Consider the following 19,198-nt stretch of genomic DNA (forward strand, 5'->3'; position numbering starts at 1 on the left):
AAAGGAGAATTTGCTTAGCTGCAGAAGAAACTGTCAGTGGAACAAATCTAATGAAAAAAAGGAAGGGACATAAAAGTAATAAGACAGGTTAACCCACAGTACATTATTCCAATGTGGAAAAAAAAACCCTGCAAAAGTCAAAAGTAACATGTAACTTTGTTAAAATCTATTGGACACAAATGAAATGGCCACCTTCTCATCACATTTCTTGGATACATTTTTAGTCGATGCAAGAAAAATAATAATAGTAACTTTATGATAAAGGAACAGAGAACTTTCCATCATCTGAAAGGTGATTATTAGAACAGATACTCATGGCTTGCACTTACTCTATGACAATCTTGTAAGCTCTTTACCTGCACAATGTAATTCAGCGTGACCCTATGAAGGAGGCACTGTTTTATGTATGTTGTATAAATAAATAAGTGAATAGAGACTCGGCTGAGTAGATAATTCGGAGATTATTATACTTGAAAAGTATTTTAAAAACAGATGAATTCCGACTCCCTCTTCCGTAACCCCAGGCTCTGCTTGCTGACTATTTCATTAAACTGCTGTCCTGATTAATTGGAAAGCTACATGCTAATGTATGTTGGAGCCTGTCTGTCATGTGAGGTAGCCCACACTAAATGTATCTGATCTAGTAGCAGCTTTCAAACATGGAACACCCATACCATCACAGCCAACTTGCTTGGTCCTGTTTTCTTTTTTTTTTTTTTTTTTTTTTTTTTTTTTGTCTACCCCCCACCTCATCCCCAGATCTCTGATTGGAGAGGCAGCGTCCTGTGTGTTTCAGTGAAGGCGGGCATTACCATGGCTTCACATGTGACACTGATAGGTACAGAGTTTGACTATAGCAGTGGAGTTTCAATGTGGAAGGTCTTATCACATTGCTAGTGGAATGTGGAAATCGTAGCTAGTCCTGGACATTTAATTTCTAATGACGAAATGCCACTTGTTCAATAAGACCTTGGGCTGTCACTGTTTTGGGGTTTTTCAATTTGGGCCTTGTTCGGGTTGAAACAGGAAAATTCCAGCACCTCAGAGCAAAACCTCACTTTTACCTTTCCCTTTGAGAGTTCTGCTCATCAGGAATCCTTGGGTGCTGAAGCCCCCACTCTTCCTTGGCCACTCTCATTTGTCTTTGGTTTGGACGATTAGAACGTGTCCAGTTACAAATTATAAAAACTGTGGACAATACACGTGCATAAAGCTTAAAACAATCAGTTCAAATTTTTGAGGATAAACAAAGCCTTACTCTTTCCGGCATTACTTGTGAAACAAACAGCCAAGTTTGCTGTGTGTTTTTTGAAACATAAATATTTGGCTTAAATTTTTCTGACAAGGAATGCAAGAACACCTACTCTCTGCTTTAAGCTGTGGGATTTTGGTGAACAGTTTTGTCAACATTTGGGAAAATATCTGAATGTGTGAACTTTAGAAGGGCATTAAGAGAGAGTTTACGAGAAGAGTCAGTATATGCAAGCATACAACATTAGAATTCATCAGCAGAATCTTTAGTGTCTTTCAAAATCACCATCACAGCATTTTCAAATGCATAGCTGTTTAGATCCTTATGAGCACAAAGTTTCACATAATGTTTATAATTGATTTATATTTATTATTTTCTATAACTCAGGCATATCTACAACCACTTATATTTAATCATATTTATTTTAGACAAAGTAAAAAAATTGGCAGTTCATTGTGATTAATCAAAAAAGTAAAATTATATTTTACCACTTGTAATTGTTATATTTTTCTTGTTGTCTAGCAATAAATAAGGTATCAGGGTAAGTTATTTGCATTGCTATGATTAAAAAGAATTACAACATTATAGTTTTGATCTTGTTCTTAAATGCTTCTTAGAAAAATTTAGAATCCATGCTTACTTCTGAATTTAAAATGTGGACTGTTAACATTTGCTCAGGAGAAGTGACCCATGTTTATTTACATGAGATTCTCTTTGTTTAAGATAAACAACCACAGAAAATTCTACTTAAAATGGAATTAACATCTAAAAGAATCAAGAGTGCATATTAAGCAGTAAACACAATTTATTTAAAGTTGAGTAAATAAAACTGCACATACTATACCCCACCCACGCACATGTGGGAAGTAGAGATAGGAGAATCCTACGTTTGTGCCCAGCCCAGATTACATGAGACTTTGTCTAAAGCAATCAACCAGTCAAACAGAAAACAAATCAACGACAATCAAGAGTATATTTTAGTTGTTTAGTTTAGTTTAGGTTGTATGATATTTAATCTTCCAATTCTGTAACACACTTTAAGAAAAATCACCTAAAACTGTTACATGTGAATTTAATATCACATAGTTGTCTAATTGCAATATTTTTATCCTTCACCTTAGAAAGACTCTATTTTAATAAAAAATATTTTATAATTTTATTAATTTTTCTAGAGGCTTCCTATTAACCTTTCATATATAAACAATTATCACTACTCATTTTTTTCTGATTCTTGGTATTAGTAGTGATATTTTTACCATATGCTATGCTGCTTTATTGACTTATAATGTTATAAACGTCATCTTGTTTGAGTGGCTCTCCTCAGGTCCTAAGCCTGTGGGAAAGGCTTGAATGACAAAGGAAGGAGAATGTCTCAGTTGCCTTCTGGCTATAAGGCAGAAGCTGAGTGTGGAGCAAAGAAGAGCTATCTTCCCAGGGCACACTGAGAGCTGGATTTTTGGACTCCTCCTGGGCCTTGGTATCTACCAGTTAGCTAAGCAGGGGAAGCCTAGCCTGCTATGATTTCCCAACAAGGCTTCTTTTGATGGTAATGATGACTTAACATACATATCCATGCACACACACACACACACACACACACACACACACACACAGTGAAAGGATAGTCAGAGACAGAGTTCAGGATTCCCTCATGGCTTCACTGGCACCACCATGCAGAGTGAGGAATGGCTAGCTATCCCCATCACAGAGAATGGCTCTGCCTCACACTTGTTCCTGATGCCCGCTGCTGTGTGTGTGTAAGCGTACAGCCCTCCTTACACAGCACATATTTGTGGCTTTCTTCTGTCCTTTCCTGTTGGTGGTAGCGACTTGCACATTTCTCTACTGCCAGGTCTGTGGTGCATGAGGGGAAAAGAAGTCCCAGGGATCTCAACTACCATGGAGTGCCTCAGATCATGGCACATGGATAGGTCTGCGCTCTTGTTTCCCCCTTCCAGAATCTCACGTGTTAGACTAGTCAGTTTTCTGTTGTGATAAAAATGCCCTAGAAGAACTATTAACCGGGGCGGGGGGGGGGGGGAGGAAGGAAAGTGCAGACAGGCCCCGCTTACAGATGATTCACTTGGGCACAGGACTTTAGCGGTTTCTGTCTGTAACTGATTGGGTGTGCTGTCCCCAGCGCCTGTAGAAAGACAGAAAATCATGGTAGAAGTGGGGGTGGAAGAAAATACTGCTGACTTCATGGGGACCAGACCCAGAGAGGGAAGGGGTGGTAAGACAGGAGTGGAAAGGGGAGGTCTGAGGATAAGATGTGCACTTCGAAATCATGCTATCGTGACCACTTCTTCCGACTTGGCACTCCATCCTAATACCCCATTCAGTGGGAACCGGAGTATTCATTGACAAACTAAGCACTCTTTGGATCTAATTACTTCTCGGCAGTGCCAACAACAGGAATCCAGCATTTTCACACACAAGCCTTCCAGTCCACTTTCAAACCATAGCATATGGCTTTCTGTACAATGTCTAGGAATGCATCTGTCCTTGGTGGTTGTGGCAGGGATAAATGGGCTTAGATATCATCTAGGTACCATCTAGGCCCACAGTCGGAAAGTGTTGAACTCACCTTTGAAAGTTCCCATGAACCCACCAACCGTACCATTTCTGGTTGCTCTTGATTAGTTGGCTTCACTTTGATTCTGTGGTCTTCTCTTGAAGTTCAGAGTTTTCTTACTTATTGAGTGCATAAAAATCTTCACTTTTCCAAGCCCCATAACTTAATTTCTCATAGACATTGTCTTCTTTTTCTGACACCAACATGCAGCTGATGGCGTAGCTACCCATAGGTATGTGGAAAGACCCTTATGGTAAATGAACACGGGAAGATGGAAACCAATTTTATAAGTGGTCTTTGAAGATTTTTCTGATATAATAACAGCTCTGTTTGCTGAGGTAACTTTACTTGTTCATATCCAGAATACAGCATTTATACAATAACCCTATTCTTCTATTTTTCATTCCCTCCATTACCACAGTTAACTTTTATATTCTTGCCCCTCATAGTAAAAAAAAAATCTGTTTCAATGCTGACATTTCCAGTGCTATTTGTATATTCTGGTATTACCATGGCATGATAATTCTGACTTAGCTAAGCATGTACTTCTCCTCCTTAAAGGTTATTTTGAAGTGTGAGAAGTTGGCGAAAACTTAGAAAATAAAGCCACAACCAGAATGCATGGACATATCTTTCCTCCAACTTGCATCCTTGAGTATAATTAGTGGGTCAAAGGACAGCTGTCAGTACCTGTTACTAGATTTCTCTCTGAAAGCGTTGTGAAGAACTGGGGTATGTTTTTTTTTCTAAAGGCCACTAAAAGGTCCACACATCTAATTAAGAAGGTTATTTGAAAGCCTTGTGTTTCTTCACTATGATGAACTAATAGGTCTTACACAATTTTTAATATCTGTATTTTAAATTTTACCCAAATTGTCAAATATAAAATATCGTAGGTACTGCTTCACTATTCATCTGGAAAAATGTTGAGTCTAGTCTTCGATCAGGTGGGGCCGTACTGGTGGATTTAGTGGTCAATCTATGAAATGTATATGTGAGATGAAATGAGCTGGCCAGATCCTGCATATCTGGTTTTATTACTAACACTAGGAAACTAGAGGCAAATACAGGGAAAACATGTGTTCTATAAATATGGGAGGGAATGTGCTTCCACTTTCTCTTTCTACAAGGTTATAAAAAGGAACAAAGGATTGACTACTTCCAACCAAAACTTAGCTCAGAGAGTCACACAATGGCTAGTCTCTCTCTTTCGTTCAAAGCTACCATGGACTTTAAGAAATGCATAATCACACAAGATGAATTAGAGCAAAATCACTCTTCTATCAATGAGCAAAGGACATCAAAGTAACAAGTTGATATTATTGTAATAATCCCCCATAGTCTTTCTAGTTCTGAGCAAAAGTACATAACGCAGGATTGCAAGCTATAAGACGAATGACATAAAACATGGTTGTCTAATATCAACACCTACAGAACAATGTACAGAAAACCTGGGTACGGACAGAGCAGGCTGAAGAAGTCTTGATAACTTCTCAGTAGAGAGATGCTTATCTCTCCAAGCCTTCACTCCACATACATGAGCATCTAACCAAACAAACTGTGAAGAAAGGAAGAACTGGACCCTAGGTGACCTTTCATGGTTCTCTGCCCTTTCTCTGTAGGGTGTTTATTACTGCATAAATTGCATTTTATGTGATTCTTTGATTAATGTCTCTTTCCCGATTAGACTATAAATGTCAAAGAACTCTATTTTTACAGTGCTCAATGTTATGTCCCCAATGTCTACCATAGCAGAAGGAACAATAAATAATCATTTAATAAATGATAGAGCAGGTTTTGTCCCTCTCATTCTACTATGTGTGGCTCACCGGCTTCGTGTGGTAAACCAAAGATTCTGAGAGAGGCTTGACCTAGAATCTGCCTCTGATAATTAGAATGAAACCCCTATTTGTGAATTAATGGTAAACAGATAATAACCTAGGAATTATGTAGAAGCTGACATTGGAGAGGGAAGATAGTCAAAGAGAAGTTTCGGGTGTTATTTTGTTGACTTCTCTTTTACGTTGAATTTTAATATAATTATATAATTTCTCCGTTCCATTTTCTTCCGTCAAATCCTTCCACAAACCTTTCTTTCCCCTCTTTCAAATCCATGTCGTCTTTTTTTGTTAACTGTTGGTACATGCATATATGTATATGTATCTATATTCCTAAATATAACTGCTCTGTCTGCATAATATTACTTGTATGCATGATTTCAGGGATGGCCATTTTGTATTGGACAGACAATTGGTATATTCTTCCCTGAGGAAGACTATTTCTCTAGGGGGTAATTTATTGAGGAAATACTTTTCTTTTGTAGCAGAAGATCTTCAGTTCTCCTAATAATAATGGAGTTATTCATATGCCTTTTCCTTCTGAGTTGAATATGGCAATGCAATTGTCTGCATTGGTATTCATTGGCAAGAAGCTTCAAGCTCAAAGATGAAAACTTAAAAATAGGCTTTCTCTTTGTTACCATTTATGACTACTTTAAATCTTATAAGATTTATAGAAGGCCCACGATGGCCCCAAGTTCAGTATAGGGTAAGAAAGGGTAATTTTAATTTGTTTTCTGTTATGTTTTATAAGCCAAGAAGGGATGCTGTGATTTTTCCACTATTACTCTTGGCCTGGGCTTACTTAACGTTTGGTACACTACCACTAAGACCACAGGGCACCTGTGCTGCTGTCAATGCAGGCATCATTTTCTTGAATAGTTGCTTCTTTTTCTTCAAAGTTCTTTTTATCTCAGCCTAAATAATAGAATCATACACAAAGTCGCCCTAATACATACTCTATTTAAAAGCGGGAACAGACTGCTAAATACACACACATACACACACACACACACACACACACACACACACACACACAGCAGTGTATTTGAGTTTATGTTGTTTTTATTTATTCCGGGAACATGGAGGAATCTATTTCATTAGCTCTAAAGACAAGACGGAAGGCTGTCATGTAAACAGATAATTCTAGTTACTACAGAGTGTGGAATGCAACAACGGAGGAAGGGGTCTTGTAACACTGGGATATAGATGAAGCCAGTATCTTCTCTTTCACACACTGTGAGACTCAAACTTGCATGCTACCATCCAGTGACAAGAAAATACCTAATCATGTTGAAAAGTGGAATGGGAAACACTTGGCAGAGAATTTCACAACAGCTGACAAATAGCCTTCGAGAAGATAGCAACCCTCAGACCTATAAGTAAGAGATTCCATCTCCCCTCATGAGTAGTGGATGATCACCCTATGTGGCAGGAATTTGTACTTGGTTAATTCTCCAAGGACCAAGGCTTGCCCTGCATAGACAGTTATGTATAGAATTCTGTTTCATTTCCTTCACACAGTCAAATATACCTATTGGGTAACATTGTGCCCAATATAATCACAAAATAATATAAACCAATATAAACCCAAAATAATCACACAGAAACTGTATTAATTAAGTAATGCTTGGCCAATTGCTTAGGCATATTTCTAGTTAGCTCTTATATCTTAAATTAACCCACTTTTATTATTTTGTATTTTACCACGAGGCTTGTGGTTTACCAGTAAGCTTCTGGCTCCTGGCTTGCATCTTTCTCCTTCGGCAGCTACATGGCATCTCTCTGACTCTACCTACTTTCTCTATATATCTCTTCCAGCCTGGTTATAATTTGCCCTGCTATCAGCCAATGGAGCTTCTTTATTAACCAATGCTAATAAAACCTATTCACAGCATACAGAGAGGAATCCCACAGCAGCATTGTGTAGTGAAGAAAGGAAAGTAAAAATTTAGAATAAAAGTACATGTATCTGTTACAAATTAGAAGCTCGCTAAGTTCATAAAATTATTCTTCTTTAGCTTCAAAGCTAAGAAATTATAGCATATATGTGAATTACTTTAGGGTGTCAAGCTTTATCACAAATTTCTAGTAATGAATGATAGAGAATGGCCTATGCGGAAATGGTTAAATTTCCCCAATGATGGCATTACTTACAAGATTTTCTCTACTTGCGGGGCGCCATCCTGTCCAGCAGGAATGAACCCCACCAAAAACGAGAATTCCTTCTCTGGTCACATCTTTATTTGGAGCATTCCCTTGAGGAAAATTGGGGGAAGGGAAGATAGAGCAGGGACGAGAGAAAGCTTAGAGAGAGAGCGTTGGGCCCCGAGGCAGCTGCTTTTAAACGGTGGAGCGGCTTGAACGCTGTCCTGATTGGTTAATGCCATCCTGCTGGTCTGAGCATGTGCAGGCAAGGGTGCAGGCAGGGTTGCTCAGCCCCACGTGGCTACCTCCAAACTGCAGGACCACCTGTGCCTCCAGGTGGCTCCCAACATCTCCCCCTAATTATTGTCTTTAAGAGCAATAAGGCAAAACTATTTTCCAATCTGGTCCCCACCTAGACGCAGCATGCCAAGGATATCTCTGCTCCCACCCATCTCCAAGGAGGGAGAAAGGCAGAATAGAGTCAGTCAGAAAATTGTTAAGAGATAAGAGGTTGCACAGGGTGTTGCTCAAGTCGATGTTGTGAAACAGCTGCTCTTGGCACTGCCCAGAAGGTCATCTCTGCTGCCTCCGCACGAATCTTCCACAGCAGGACACTCAGCATCCACTGGGTCGTCTTCTTTATCTCTCTGGTCGGTCTCGCTGGCATCCAGATGTATGTCAGCATTCCTAGAAAAACATAAACAAAACTCTCCTCCCAAATTAACATTTAAGAGTATTAAAAACTCTCAGTGTAAAAATTCAGCACAATCAGTACTGGAAGTAGGCTGGTTTTGAACTTAGAGACTTGCATGTCTCCGTTTCAAAGAGCAAATCTTGTTTGCCTGTACCAGCAAAATTTTGAATTAAAATTAAGTGTAAAGAATGCAAGAGAAATCCTTTCTCTGGGGGAAGCTGTCACTGGTAGTGTATTCCCCCTCTTATGTCTAAAAACCAAAGCAGTTGTCACTGGGAATTGAACTCATGACCTTTGGAAGAGCAGGCAATGCTCTTAACCATTGAGCCATCTCTCCAGCTCCCCTATTCAGATGGAAAAACCTCTAGGTAGCATTGTTTATCTCACCAGGTGCCTCAGGCAAAAGGTCCGCCTTTCTTTGTTACCTAGGATACGGTAACCAGGTAAACATGCCTTTATTATGATAATTAGGACCAGTTCTTTGAGGGAGAATGGACGTCGATCATCTGGCTACTTCCTGCTGACAAAGGGGCGATGTTTGGGGGGATAAATGTTTTTATCTCACTGAATTTTTGGCGACAAATGTTTTTATCTGACTGAATTCTTGGCGACCTTGGCTGAGGGCGGCAGCAGCGGACGGCGGCGGCTCCGCCTCTGAGGCGCGGCCCACCGTGGCGCGCTCCGCATGGCCCAAAGGCATGGCTCCGCCCCGGGCCGTGCGCGGGCTCGCCGGTTATCCCGTAACTGCGAACTGTACCTCAGCCTCACCTCAGGCATTGAATTCGCACCGCCAAGCTCCGGCGAGGGGGGGCATCCGCCCACCCGTGGGGGGGCTTCTCCTGCCCGGTCCGCCTGCGCGCAGAGCCCCGTTCTCTGGGAACTCACCTCCCCGCTCGCCCATGTTGCTATGGAAACACAGTTTTTCCGCAGAGCCGATTCAGCTCCTCTCTGCTTTCTATGGCGCTGCTGCTCACCACGCAGCTTCCGCCTCAGTCAGGCGAGTCCGCTCAGGTGCTGAAAAAGTCCTCCAAAAACCATAGCCCCGCCAGAAGGCCTCTGATGTCACACGGACTTTAGCCCGCCCGCGACCTGGCTATTCGCAGGCCTCTGCGGACTCCAGCAAATTTCCCGCCAGCAACTGGTTAGCATGGCCACGCCTCCCGAACGAGCTAGCACTGGAGAGTGCAATTTTGCGTCTCCCTCCTGAGTAGCTGGGATTACAGGTGTGCACCACCGTGCCTGGCCCACTTCCGTGTTTCTAATCAGGCATTACCGCTCAAAGGCGGGCCGGCTGCCGCCAGCACTCTCAGCACGATCAAGCAGCTTGTCTTTCTCAGTCAAAAATTAAAGTTTTTTGTACGTGAGAGCCAGAGACTGAGCTCTCTTAACAAAATTAGGCGAAAATCACCTCCAAAAGCTCTGTGGCTCTTTAAGAATAGGAAAGGCAGTCTTTGAACTCGATCAAGCCCGCCTCCCTACGAGACTGTTGCCTCCAGTCTCTAACAGCGAGTACGCAGGTGGACGGAGAGGGAGCGGAAGCCGCGGTCTCCCGTACCCCATCGTCCTCAAAGTCCCGCCTTAGTTACCTCGCCTTTTTTGCTGCTGTTCACATCCCTCCTGCACTGAACTTAAGGGATTTTTCTTCCCCGTTGCTTTCTGTACCTTCTTTCAGATACCTTAACTTTGATTTTTTTTTTTTTTGTATTTTTTTTTTTCTATTTAGGCCTATCCTTTGAAATTCCTTTTTACATTTCTTTTCCTCCCCTTTCTGGGGATTTCAACCGACGTCACTCACCGCTCCATGTTCTCAGAGTTCTGAAATTCAAGGCTCTCTGTGCTGGTGTCTGATCTTGGCTTTTTCTCCCGGGCTTTCTCAGGGTCCCCCGGCGTAGTTGTCAGGGTCCCTCAGCGTCCCGGAGTTTCGAGCACCAGTTGCGGGGCGCCATCCTGTCCAGCAGGAATGAACCCCACCAAAAACGAGAATTCCTTCTCTGGTCACATCTTTATTTGGAGCATTCCCTTGAGGAAAATTGGGGGAAGGGAAGATAGAGCAGGGACGAGAGAAAGCTTAGAGAGAGAGCGTTGGGCCCCGAGGCAGCTGCTTTTAAACGGTGGAGCGGCTTGAACGCTGTCCTGATTGGTTAATGCCATCCTGCTGGTCTGAGCATGTGCAGGCAAGGGTGCAGGCAGGGTTGCTCAGCCCCACGTGGCTACCTCCAAACTGCAGGACCACCTGTGCCTCCAGGTGGCTCCCAACATCTACTGTTATTACAAAAGGGCATTTCTTCACAGCCTTTGCCTGTGGTCATAAACTAAATAAAAACAAAAGAAACCGAATCAAAAATTTTGGCCCAGACCTCCTAGCACAGTGGTGGCTGAAACAGGAGTTTTGCAAGTCTATGGTTAGCCTGAGCTACACAGGAAAACTGCTTCTCAAAACCCAATACTAAACAATAATAAAGACAGAAGAAATCATATTTCTATCAATACATACAGATATGATTCTATCTACTCATGAAACTTATGAATTAATAAGCATAAAATAGCCATAGCATTTAGTGTAAAAAAAATCAAAAAGATCTTTCCAGGTGAGCTTTTGAATGTGACTTTTGACTGATGGAAAGAACACAGGCTAGGGATCCAGACACATGAAGAGCCCTGGGTCTGCAGTGTTCCCAGTGACAACTTTAACTACAGCCTTTCTCTTTGTGTGCTTGTGAGGAGACAAACAACTGGTCCATTGTACGTTTAAGTGAGATAAGACTTACAAATCACCTGGCCTGTTTCACAGTGGATCGTCATGCACATGTTCAACCAACACCCCTCCTCTTTGCGGCTCATCAACCTGTATCCCCAACCTCACACTCCTGACGTGAACACCCATTTGTCTTTCATGGTGAAGCCTGCTGGTGGTTTTGAGCAGTATTATCAAACAAAAATTTTGTAATATAATTTAGGAATGGCAGTTCCAACTCTCTACTCTTCAGGTTCTAACAGTAACACGTTTGTAAAATAAGGAACCAATGATCAAACACATTGAATAAACGAGCAAATAAACATGCTATTTTTTGAGTAAGATCATGTTCCTGAGAGGAATTTTAGGCATTAATAGCCAGATATAGGTGTGTTGCCTACAACCGACAAAGAAGAAATTACCACCTGAAGAAGCAGTGACCAGAGGACCACCAAGGTCTTCAAGCCAACACTCATATTTATTAAAGAAAGACCTTGAAGGCATGGAGACACATTGCTTGGGGATCAGATTTGGGTTTTGTTACCATGTAAATGAGTGACATTGAATGAGTCCTTTAAACTCTCTGGTCTTGGTTTCCTGTGTATAAAGTAAATCTCAATAACATTATCTGTAAAAATTATGATTTTTTAATGCAAACAAAATTTACCAAATAAATGGTACCCAAGTAAATATTTGATATTTATTAGTTGTAGCAAGCAGTGCTTGGATGGCTCCCAGTGGTGTTAGATGATCCCTGAAATCAAGTCTGAGAGCCCTGTGCTAAACTGATTGCTATTTTTGTGTCTTTCCAACATATCCCAATAGCCACTGAGCACCCCTGTCCGAGCCTTTATTTGTGTCTTATAAAGAGTCAGATACATCTGTTGGACTTGTGGGATGCACTTCAAGGTTGACCAGTATTCCCACAGAGTAAAACCTCTCTGTGTCGCTGTCGCTCTAGGGACTAACTTCACCCTGGCGGAGTTGGGGATTTGCGAGCCCTCCCCTCACCGAACTGGTTACTGTTCCGACATGGGGATCCTCCACCAGGGCTACTCCCTGAGCACTGGGTCTGATGCCGACTCGGACACCGAGGGAGGAATGTCTCCAGAACACGCCATCAGACTGTGGGGACGAGGGATCAAGTCCAGACGCAGCTCCGGTCTGTCCAGCCGCGAGAACTCAGCCCTTACTCTGACTGACTCGGACAATGAAAACAAGTCGGATGACGACAACGGTAGGCCGGTTCTGAACTACGTTGGCATGCTCTGTACATCCTGGTGTGGGGACTTGGGGTTCCTTCTTGTTTGCGTTTGTTTGTAAGAGATTTAATCAACCTTGTCTCTCCAGGCCGAGCCGGGAACAAAATAAACGAGATACCTTCCAGCCCACAAAGGAGATGAGATCTTTTTTTAAAAGCACATTTTAATGGTAACCCAGTATTCAAGTGTAGTCATCTGGTTCTTATTAGCAAGTAAATAACCGGGCAAACGAGGAGGCCTGATACACTTTAAAAATGTCTGCTTCCCCAAATTTCTAGGTCTCGGTATTGATTCCATTTCCCAGTAATAGCAATCTAGGTTTGCTTTTGACATTTTTGTGTTTTTGCTTTTTATCCCCCAAGATGGTCAGTGAAGAACCCTATCTTGTCTTCCCCTTTCATTTCCAGACAGTGCCTCATATCCTTATTGAAGATCGAACTTGGAGCCCATAATCTGGGGTTTAATAATGACAGATAGGAAGTGTCTTGTCTTCCAAGCAGGCTTCTCCTCTGTGTTTCCTTTCCCTCTTGGTATCTATATAGGTTAATGGCTTCCCGCATCTTCCATCACAAATCACTGTGGCCATCCATCAGCTTTGGGGGTGACTTTTAATGAAACCTTGAGAACTAAATGCTTCTGGTCATTAAGCAGCGAATACGGGCAAACCTGCACGAAGCCATTAAAGAGATAAGGTGTTTATTTGTGGATTTCTACATGGCTCAGAACTGTGCTTACTCAAAAACACTTTGTAAGGAAACGATAAATTACTTTAGGTACAGCTGACTTCTGAAGGAAATCTCAAATGTTGTCTGTGTTATGAATAGAAAGCCTCTTTGCTAAAAGAATTGCCATTAAAATGTTTGCAAACATATCAGTTAAGAATGTTTGTGTGAAATCTTGGAAACTTCTGTTAGAGAAGGTTTAAGTGTCTTCTTTCATTGAAAAGAGAAAAAAGAAAAAAAGAAATTTCCAGGCGGGCGGCTCATTGTGAATGTAAACGCATAGCTAAAATATCATTAACTCTCACAATTTTGTTGGAGGTATACCGTTTCCTGCGTGATTCACGCGTATTAAAAAGGATGTGACTTTGTTGCACTGAAGTTTACTTTTAATTTCGAAATAGTTTATTCTACATTGAAGATGAGATGATGTGTCTTTACTGCTCCGAGCCTATAGCTCGTCAATGCGAAAACTCATGGAAAATTTGCACTTGATTCCTTCAGAATTCTTAGCGGAATCCTTGCTGTTGGCACATCCAACACTCCGAGGGGATTATCTGCTAAGAGATTATTCTGAGAAGTTTCCATGAAGATATGCATCACACCCATGTACTGATGTTCCTTTTAAACTTTGGCTTGTGTCAGGTACTATTTAAACGGAAGCAGTTTGGGTGTCTACTACACAAAATCACTGCAATCCAAGACATGGCGGCGTGTTTTAAGTAAGGCATTTGTGCAAAGCTCCCATGGTAGGCCTTCTCGCAGCTATACAGGGAGCCATCCACATTGTGCTCTTTGATCGTATTCACAGACTCGCCACCCTCTGAAGTTATTTATACATAGTTCTTGAAAATCTCCTCAAGCAAAAGGAGGAGATTTCTGCTGAAGCTGTGTGAACAACAAAAATAAAAAATAAAAAAAAAACCCTACTTGTCTTGAATTAACTAGAACTGCTGTGGAAAATTTTTGTAATTAGTAATTGCGTATTTGATAGACAAGGAGTCATCCTTTTAGCCAGCATTGATGGAACGCAAGACGCCTGAGCGTTTTTTTACTCAGGGCAAGTCCCCCCACGTCCCCGAAGACTGATGGGAACTAAAACTTTTTGCTACAATGTCTTGATTCTTTTCCTTTGATGCCAGTTATAATGCAATCAGAATTTCATAAAGAAAAATATACTTAAAGACACTACTCATTTCTATAGAAGAGTGCACTCGGCAAATTCTAAGGGTAGTACTGAAGCAGACCTTGAGCTAGACGATGGTGTTCTAAAACATATAGATAAATGGCCTTTTCTTTCCCCTTTCAAGGAGTCATTAAAAATTTCACACATGCTAAGTATATATTTAATGCTCCTTTTTCCTCTCATTTTTTGGACAAAAGATATTGCATATGCTATAAAGCACAAATTTTTCAAGATATGCAAGTTGAGGCTCAAGGAAACCTGAAGGCTGGGATGTTAACTCTGTGGAACTTCTTGCTCTTTCTCTCTGAGCTTTCTGTTTTGCTCACAGAGAAATCAATGCTTTTTCACATCACCGACTTTATGAAGTTTGGGAATGTATTATCATATAGATTGACAGTTGCCCACCGGTTCCACACCACAGCGTGGACACTCACAAAGCCATCATTAACTTCTCGCACTTGTACCCAGCCGTGGCTTCCTCCATAATAAACACGTTGTCCTTCAGAACCAAATCAATAATCTCTTAGGTATGCCTCTCTTGAAGGCAAGTAACAAAAAAATCTGAGCTGTGAGGAGGAAGACCTCCAATTTCCTTTTAAATGGTAAGGATGCATGAGCAGGAAGGTTTTTCCATGGTGCTACAAAGTACATTGTAATGTCTTTTGTAAGGTGCGATCTTGCACTATAAAGATATTTCAAGTTTATTCAAAAGCTTCTTTTTAATACCATAATTGTGATTTTGTTAAGCATAGTAAACAAGGAATGACAGCTTTTGGGACCCCACATCCTTCTCTTGATTTGCACGTGTGAATTTAACCTTCAAAACCATGTCATAAAAACCCCTGAGTTTGTCGGTTGTCTTTCTTAGATGGGTGTTGCTTGTTTCCCACATGCCGTTGAGACACAAATAGCCCACGGAACAGCCTGACAGTCCCAAGCACACTGAAACTCTCCCTAATGTTATTTATTTATTGTGATATTGTTTGAGGTATAGATGCTACGGAGTTTGCACTACTCTTAGCTCTGTATTGTGTCTGTAGTTACCATTGTGCTAGGTTGAGCAGGGTTACTTTAAATAGATAAAACCCTCAGGTTCAGGGACACTTATCGGGCTCTTTAACTCCGGCTCACACCTAATGATGGCTTGGCTGGAAATGACAATGAGGGTTGAGAACAGCTGGTACTGTGTGAAATTTGACGGCATTTGTACAAAGGACTTTCCCAAAGACTTTAAATTAGAATCGTACTTTTTTTTTTCAGTAATAAATGTTCCACTTAAAATACAGCTTCTGGAAGGCTCTTTGTGTCACCTGAGTTGTAGAGAAAATGGGACAATCACTGATACACAAGAATAACTAATTGCCTTCTTAAGGATGCAGTGCGGCACACACTGGAAAAATCTCGTATCTGTATTCTTGACTCCCTTAGGCAGTTTCTTCACCTTGGGGACATAAAAATATCCATGGGGTTTCTTTTTTCTTTTATTTTCCTTTTTTTTTCCTTCAGAATAATCCTACTTGCAGTTACTTTGTTGGAAAATCCAGAAAGGAAGAAAAGAAAAGAAAAACCTTGTCTATGAAATAGAAAGAAATTATAGAAAAATTAACCTAGCATTAAGAAAGACATTAAGAAATGCATGCCCCCCTTCACTTGCACCAAAAATAAATAAGGATAATACTTGTTCCCTCTTATCAGTTAGAAGATTTGTAATTTTTATAATGCACTTTGAGTTTGAAGACAGGAATGTTAAGTTGATTTTATTATCTGTCATAAACCTGGATCTTGGTACATAAAGCTACATGGAGTGGGTGTGCAGGACACTGATATGTTATCATGTGAGCCCTCTTGGCAAAGGATGGCGCAGTGCATCTGCACCTTCAGGAGAGTACAGCAGGTGCAGGTACTTCCTGTTGTGAACTGTGACTGGAAATATGAATCCCAAGGCAAGGAAGAGTCTTCTTTAATGCGGGGACAATTTAGGAGGTTACCATTAAACAAAACTCATTCATTTATTGTAAAATGTTACCTCTCAACTTAAGTTAGCACACGTAAGACCTATTGACTCCAGTTTCCACCCCTACATTATTAATCTGTCTGTTGTAAACACTTGTTTTGTAATTTATGACCCACTATATTCATTTCTTATCCCTTCTGTCACAGTGGCATTTACAGAGGATGCCTAAGTAACACGCAAAAACTCTCTGTTAGCTGCGGACGTCACAAAGACCCATAATTTCGCTCTTAAGAGAAACAATCCAGTTGTGGCAAAATTTACATGATGGGGATCCCAGAGAGACACCTGAGTCCCCACCCATTCCTGAGGGAACTATTAGCAGTTAGTGTTTGATGAAGATGAGGGAGTCTTTTTCTTCAGTGTTGTGCACTCTGGAAAGTAGCCTGTGCTTCAGTAAAGCCCATGCTTTAAAAACCCATGCCCATGGGTTCACCAACAACACGGATTAAAGGGGGACACACATAGGCATGCATGTGCATGCACACACACACACACACACACACACACACACACACACGCACACACACAATATGAAAGTTAGATGGAGACTTCTGGAGAGGAAGTAGAGTCTCATCAGATGAAAGAGAGCATGAGAGAAATTGCTACAGGTACAAATCACTGAAGTGTAATCCATATGCATGCAAAACTGTCAAAGAATAAAGAAAGAAATTTGTCCACAGAACAGAAAGAACATATTTCAGTTCCTTAAAACAAAGTCTCATGTGCATGCACACATACACAGACGAAAAAAAAAAAGAACAGCTTTCAAGACATTTGATGGCAATTAATTAAATTTGTTTTAGATCTTTTTCTTCTACTTACAAATTTGTGAAAGTAATGTTTACAAAGAAATGTAATGAGTGGGCTAAAAATAGGTTGAAAAACTGAAGGACATGGGAATAAATGCCTCGGGTCTACAGTCCTGAAATTCCTGAATGAATGTATGATTTTTTTTTTAATGACTGGCCCAATTCTAGGAAGGTCTTTAGCAAAGGTTTTAGAGACCTCTTGGGGTCTAAAAGTTTTTAAGGAGAGCTTGAAATACATGATGATTGCAAGGCTAATTCAAAGTTGATACAAGTTCTGATAGCCAGAATTAAAATCAGGAGCTGTCCATGGTCCCATGGCTGGGCAGTTGGGAAGAGGTGGAAGGACTGACTCTGGACAGATGTCCCTCTGGGTGGCTGTAAAAAATGAAACTGCTGGGAAACTGAGCAATGGGCTTAAAGGAGCAGAGGGTGCCTAAGGAAGTGAGCCTTGTGCCTCTCTTCAGTGTTGCACATTCACTTTAGAAACCTCAGTGACATGGTCTTTCACATATATGCATGTATGTTTCATATATATGTATATGGGGATGTGTATGTGTGTGTACATCCTTTTTCCTTCCTTTTGTATTTTCTTTCAAGTCTGTTAATGCTCCCAGGAGGAGATCAAGCAATGACTCCATTCAATAAATACAATAAACAAAATGGCCTATAAGCCTTACTTTTTGCAAGGGAGACATGCTTATTACGTATGCAATCTCTAGGCCTTCAGGGAAACATTTGTCAGGGTTGGTAATTATTGGGTTTGAAGTTCTGGTATCAGAGCTGTGACTTTCACAGGACTGGGGAGGGTTTTGAAGGTGTATGAGGAAGATGTTGCTGGCAGAGCACAAATGGAAGCCTCTTGGGTCCAAAGAATCTAACTTCTCTGCCCTGCCCCCACCACCTATTGTTTGTCATGTTTTTGTTCAGTTGTTTGTCAGGAATCAAATTAAATTAAGAGATGGGAAAGATGACCGCACACCAAGTATTAGCGTCATAAATAAAATGAGCCAAAGCTAAGAGCATATAAATTTCCTACAGACAAATAAATCAGGATGAATCTGCATTGAAAATAATATCAAACTAAAGGGGATCTGAGAACACTGGACACATAATGAGATCTTTCAATTAGCCATTCTGAAACTGGGGCACAGCGACTGGAAGGAGAAGCGTCCAACTAATAGATTTGTAAATAGAATAGAAATTGCAGACAGGTGGGCATTTAATTTTGAGTACTATTTAATGCTAGCTGGAGGACCTGCCTAGAAAATTATCCTTGCATGGTTTTCCTAACCTGGGTTTAAATTATGTCAAAGAAGTCAGAAGACAGAAATAAGTGGTTCATGGGAGAGTCATCAACAACAGACATGGCGAACTACAAACTTCAGGATGGATAGAGCTCCTGTCATGATTGTATTTGATCAACACAGTGTTTAAAAAATAGATTAGTGACATTCTACAAGTGAGATATGATAGATTAAGATTTTTTATTTTTGCAAAGAAAAAGAGGTTTGGAATTCATTTTTAACTTCTCTCAAAATATGAGTAATTTGGTTCCTGGAGTCTCTCTGAAAACCTCGGGGTGAGACATAATAGGGGCAGCTGATGTAAGCAGGACCCAAGATGTTGAGCCTGCCTGAGCTCTCTGGAGGCTTCGCCATAATTTAAGGCTTTCCTTAATGATTGTACATACTTGAGTTAACAACCTTGACCTAAGTACAAACTTTATGCTTATCAGAGATAATCAAAACTGTAAAAGCAAACTAGAGGCCAGAAATTTTAGCTCCATTAGAACTATGCTTAGAACAGAGGTTATTACATTGTGTATGTTAGGCTCCTCAGCACGGTGGGTTTGATGTTTTCATACCTTGCTCATTTATTTATTTATTTATTTGTTTATTTATTTATTTATTTATCATTTGCTTTTTCAAGACAGGGTTTCTCTGTAGCTTTGGAGCCTGTCCTTGGAC

The 19,198-nt window shown here is 40.8% G+C and overlaps 1 protein-coding gene across 3 annotated transcripts in view; it reads left to right on the forward strand.

Moving 5' to 3' along the window:
• Positions 1-19,198, forward strand: part of Tenm2 (teneurin transmembrane protein 2) — a 1,241,175-nt gene that overhangs the window by 363,635 nt on the left and 858,342 nt on the right. For all 3 annotated transcript variants that reach the window (XM_085694277.2, XM_085694278.2, XM_085694281.2), the window contains exon 4: positions 12,203-12,478. In XM_085694277.2, the coding sequence (XP_085550403.1) occupies positions 12,203-12,478 (276 nt within the window). The remainder of the gene's footprint in view (positions 1-12,202; positions 12,479-19,198) is intronic.

This window comes from Myodes glareolus, chromosome 9 (genome assembly GCF_982192425.1).
Source record: "Myodes glareolus chromosome 9, mMyoGla1.1, whole genome shotgun sequence".
Taxonomy (NCBI): Eukaryota; Metazoa; Chordata; class Mammalia; order Rodentia; family Cricetidae; genus Myodes; species Myodes glareolus.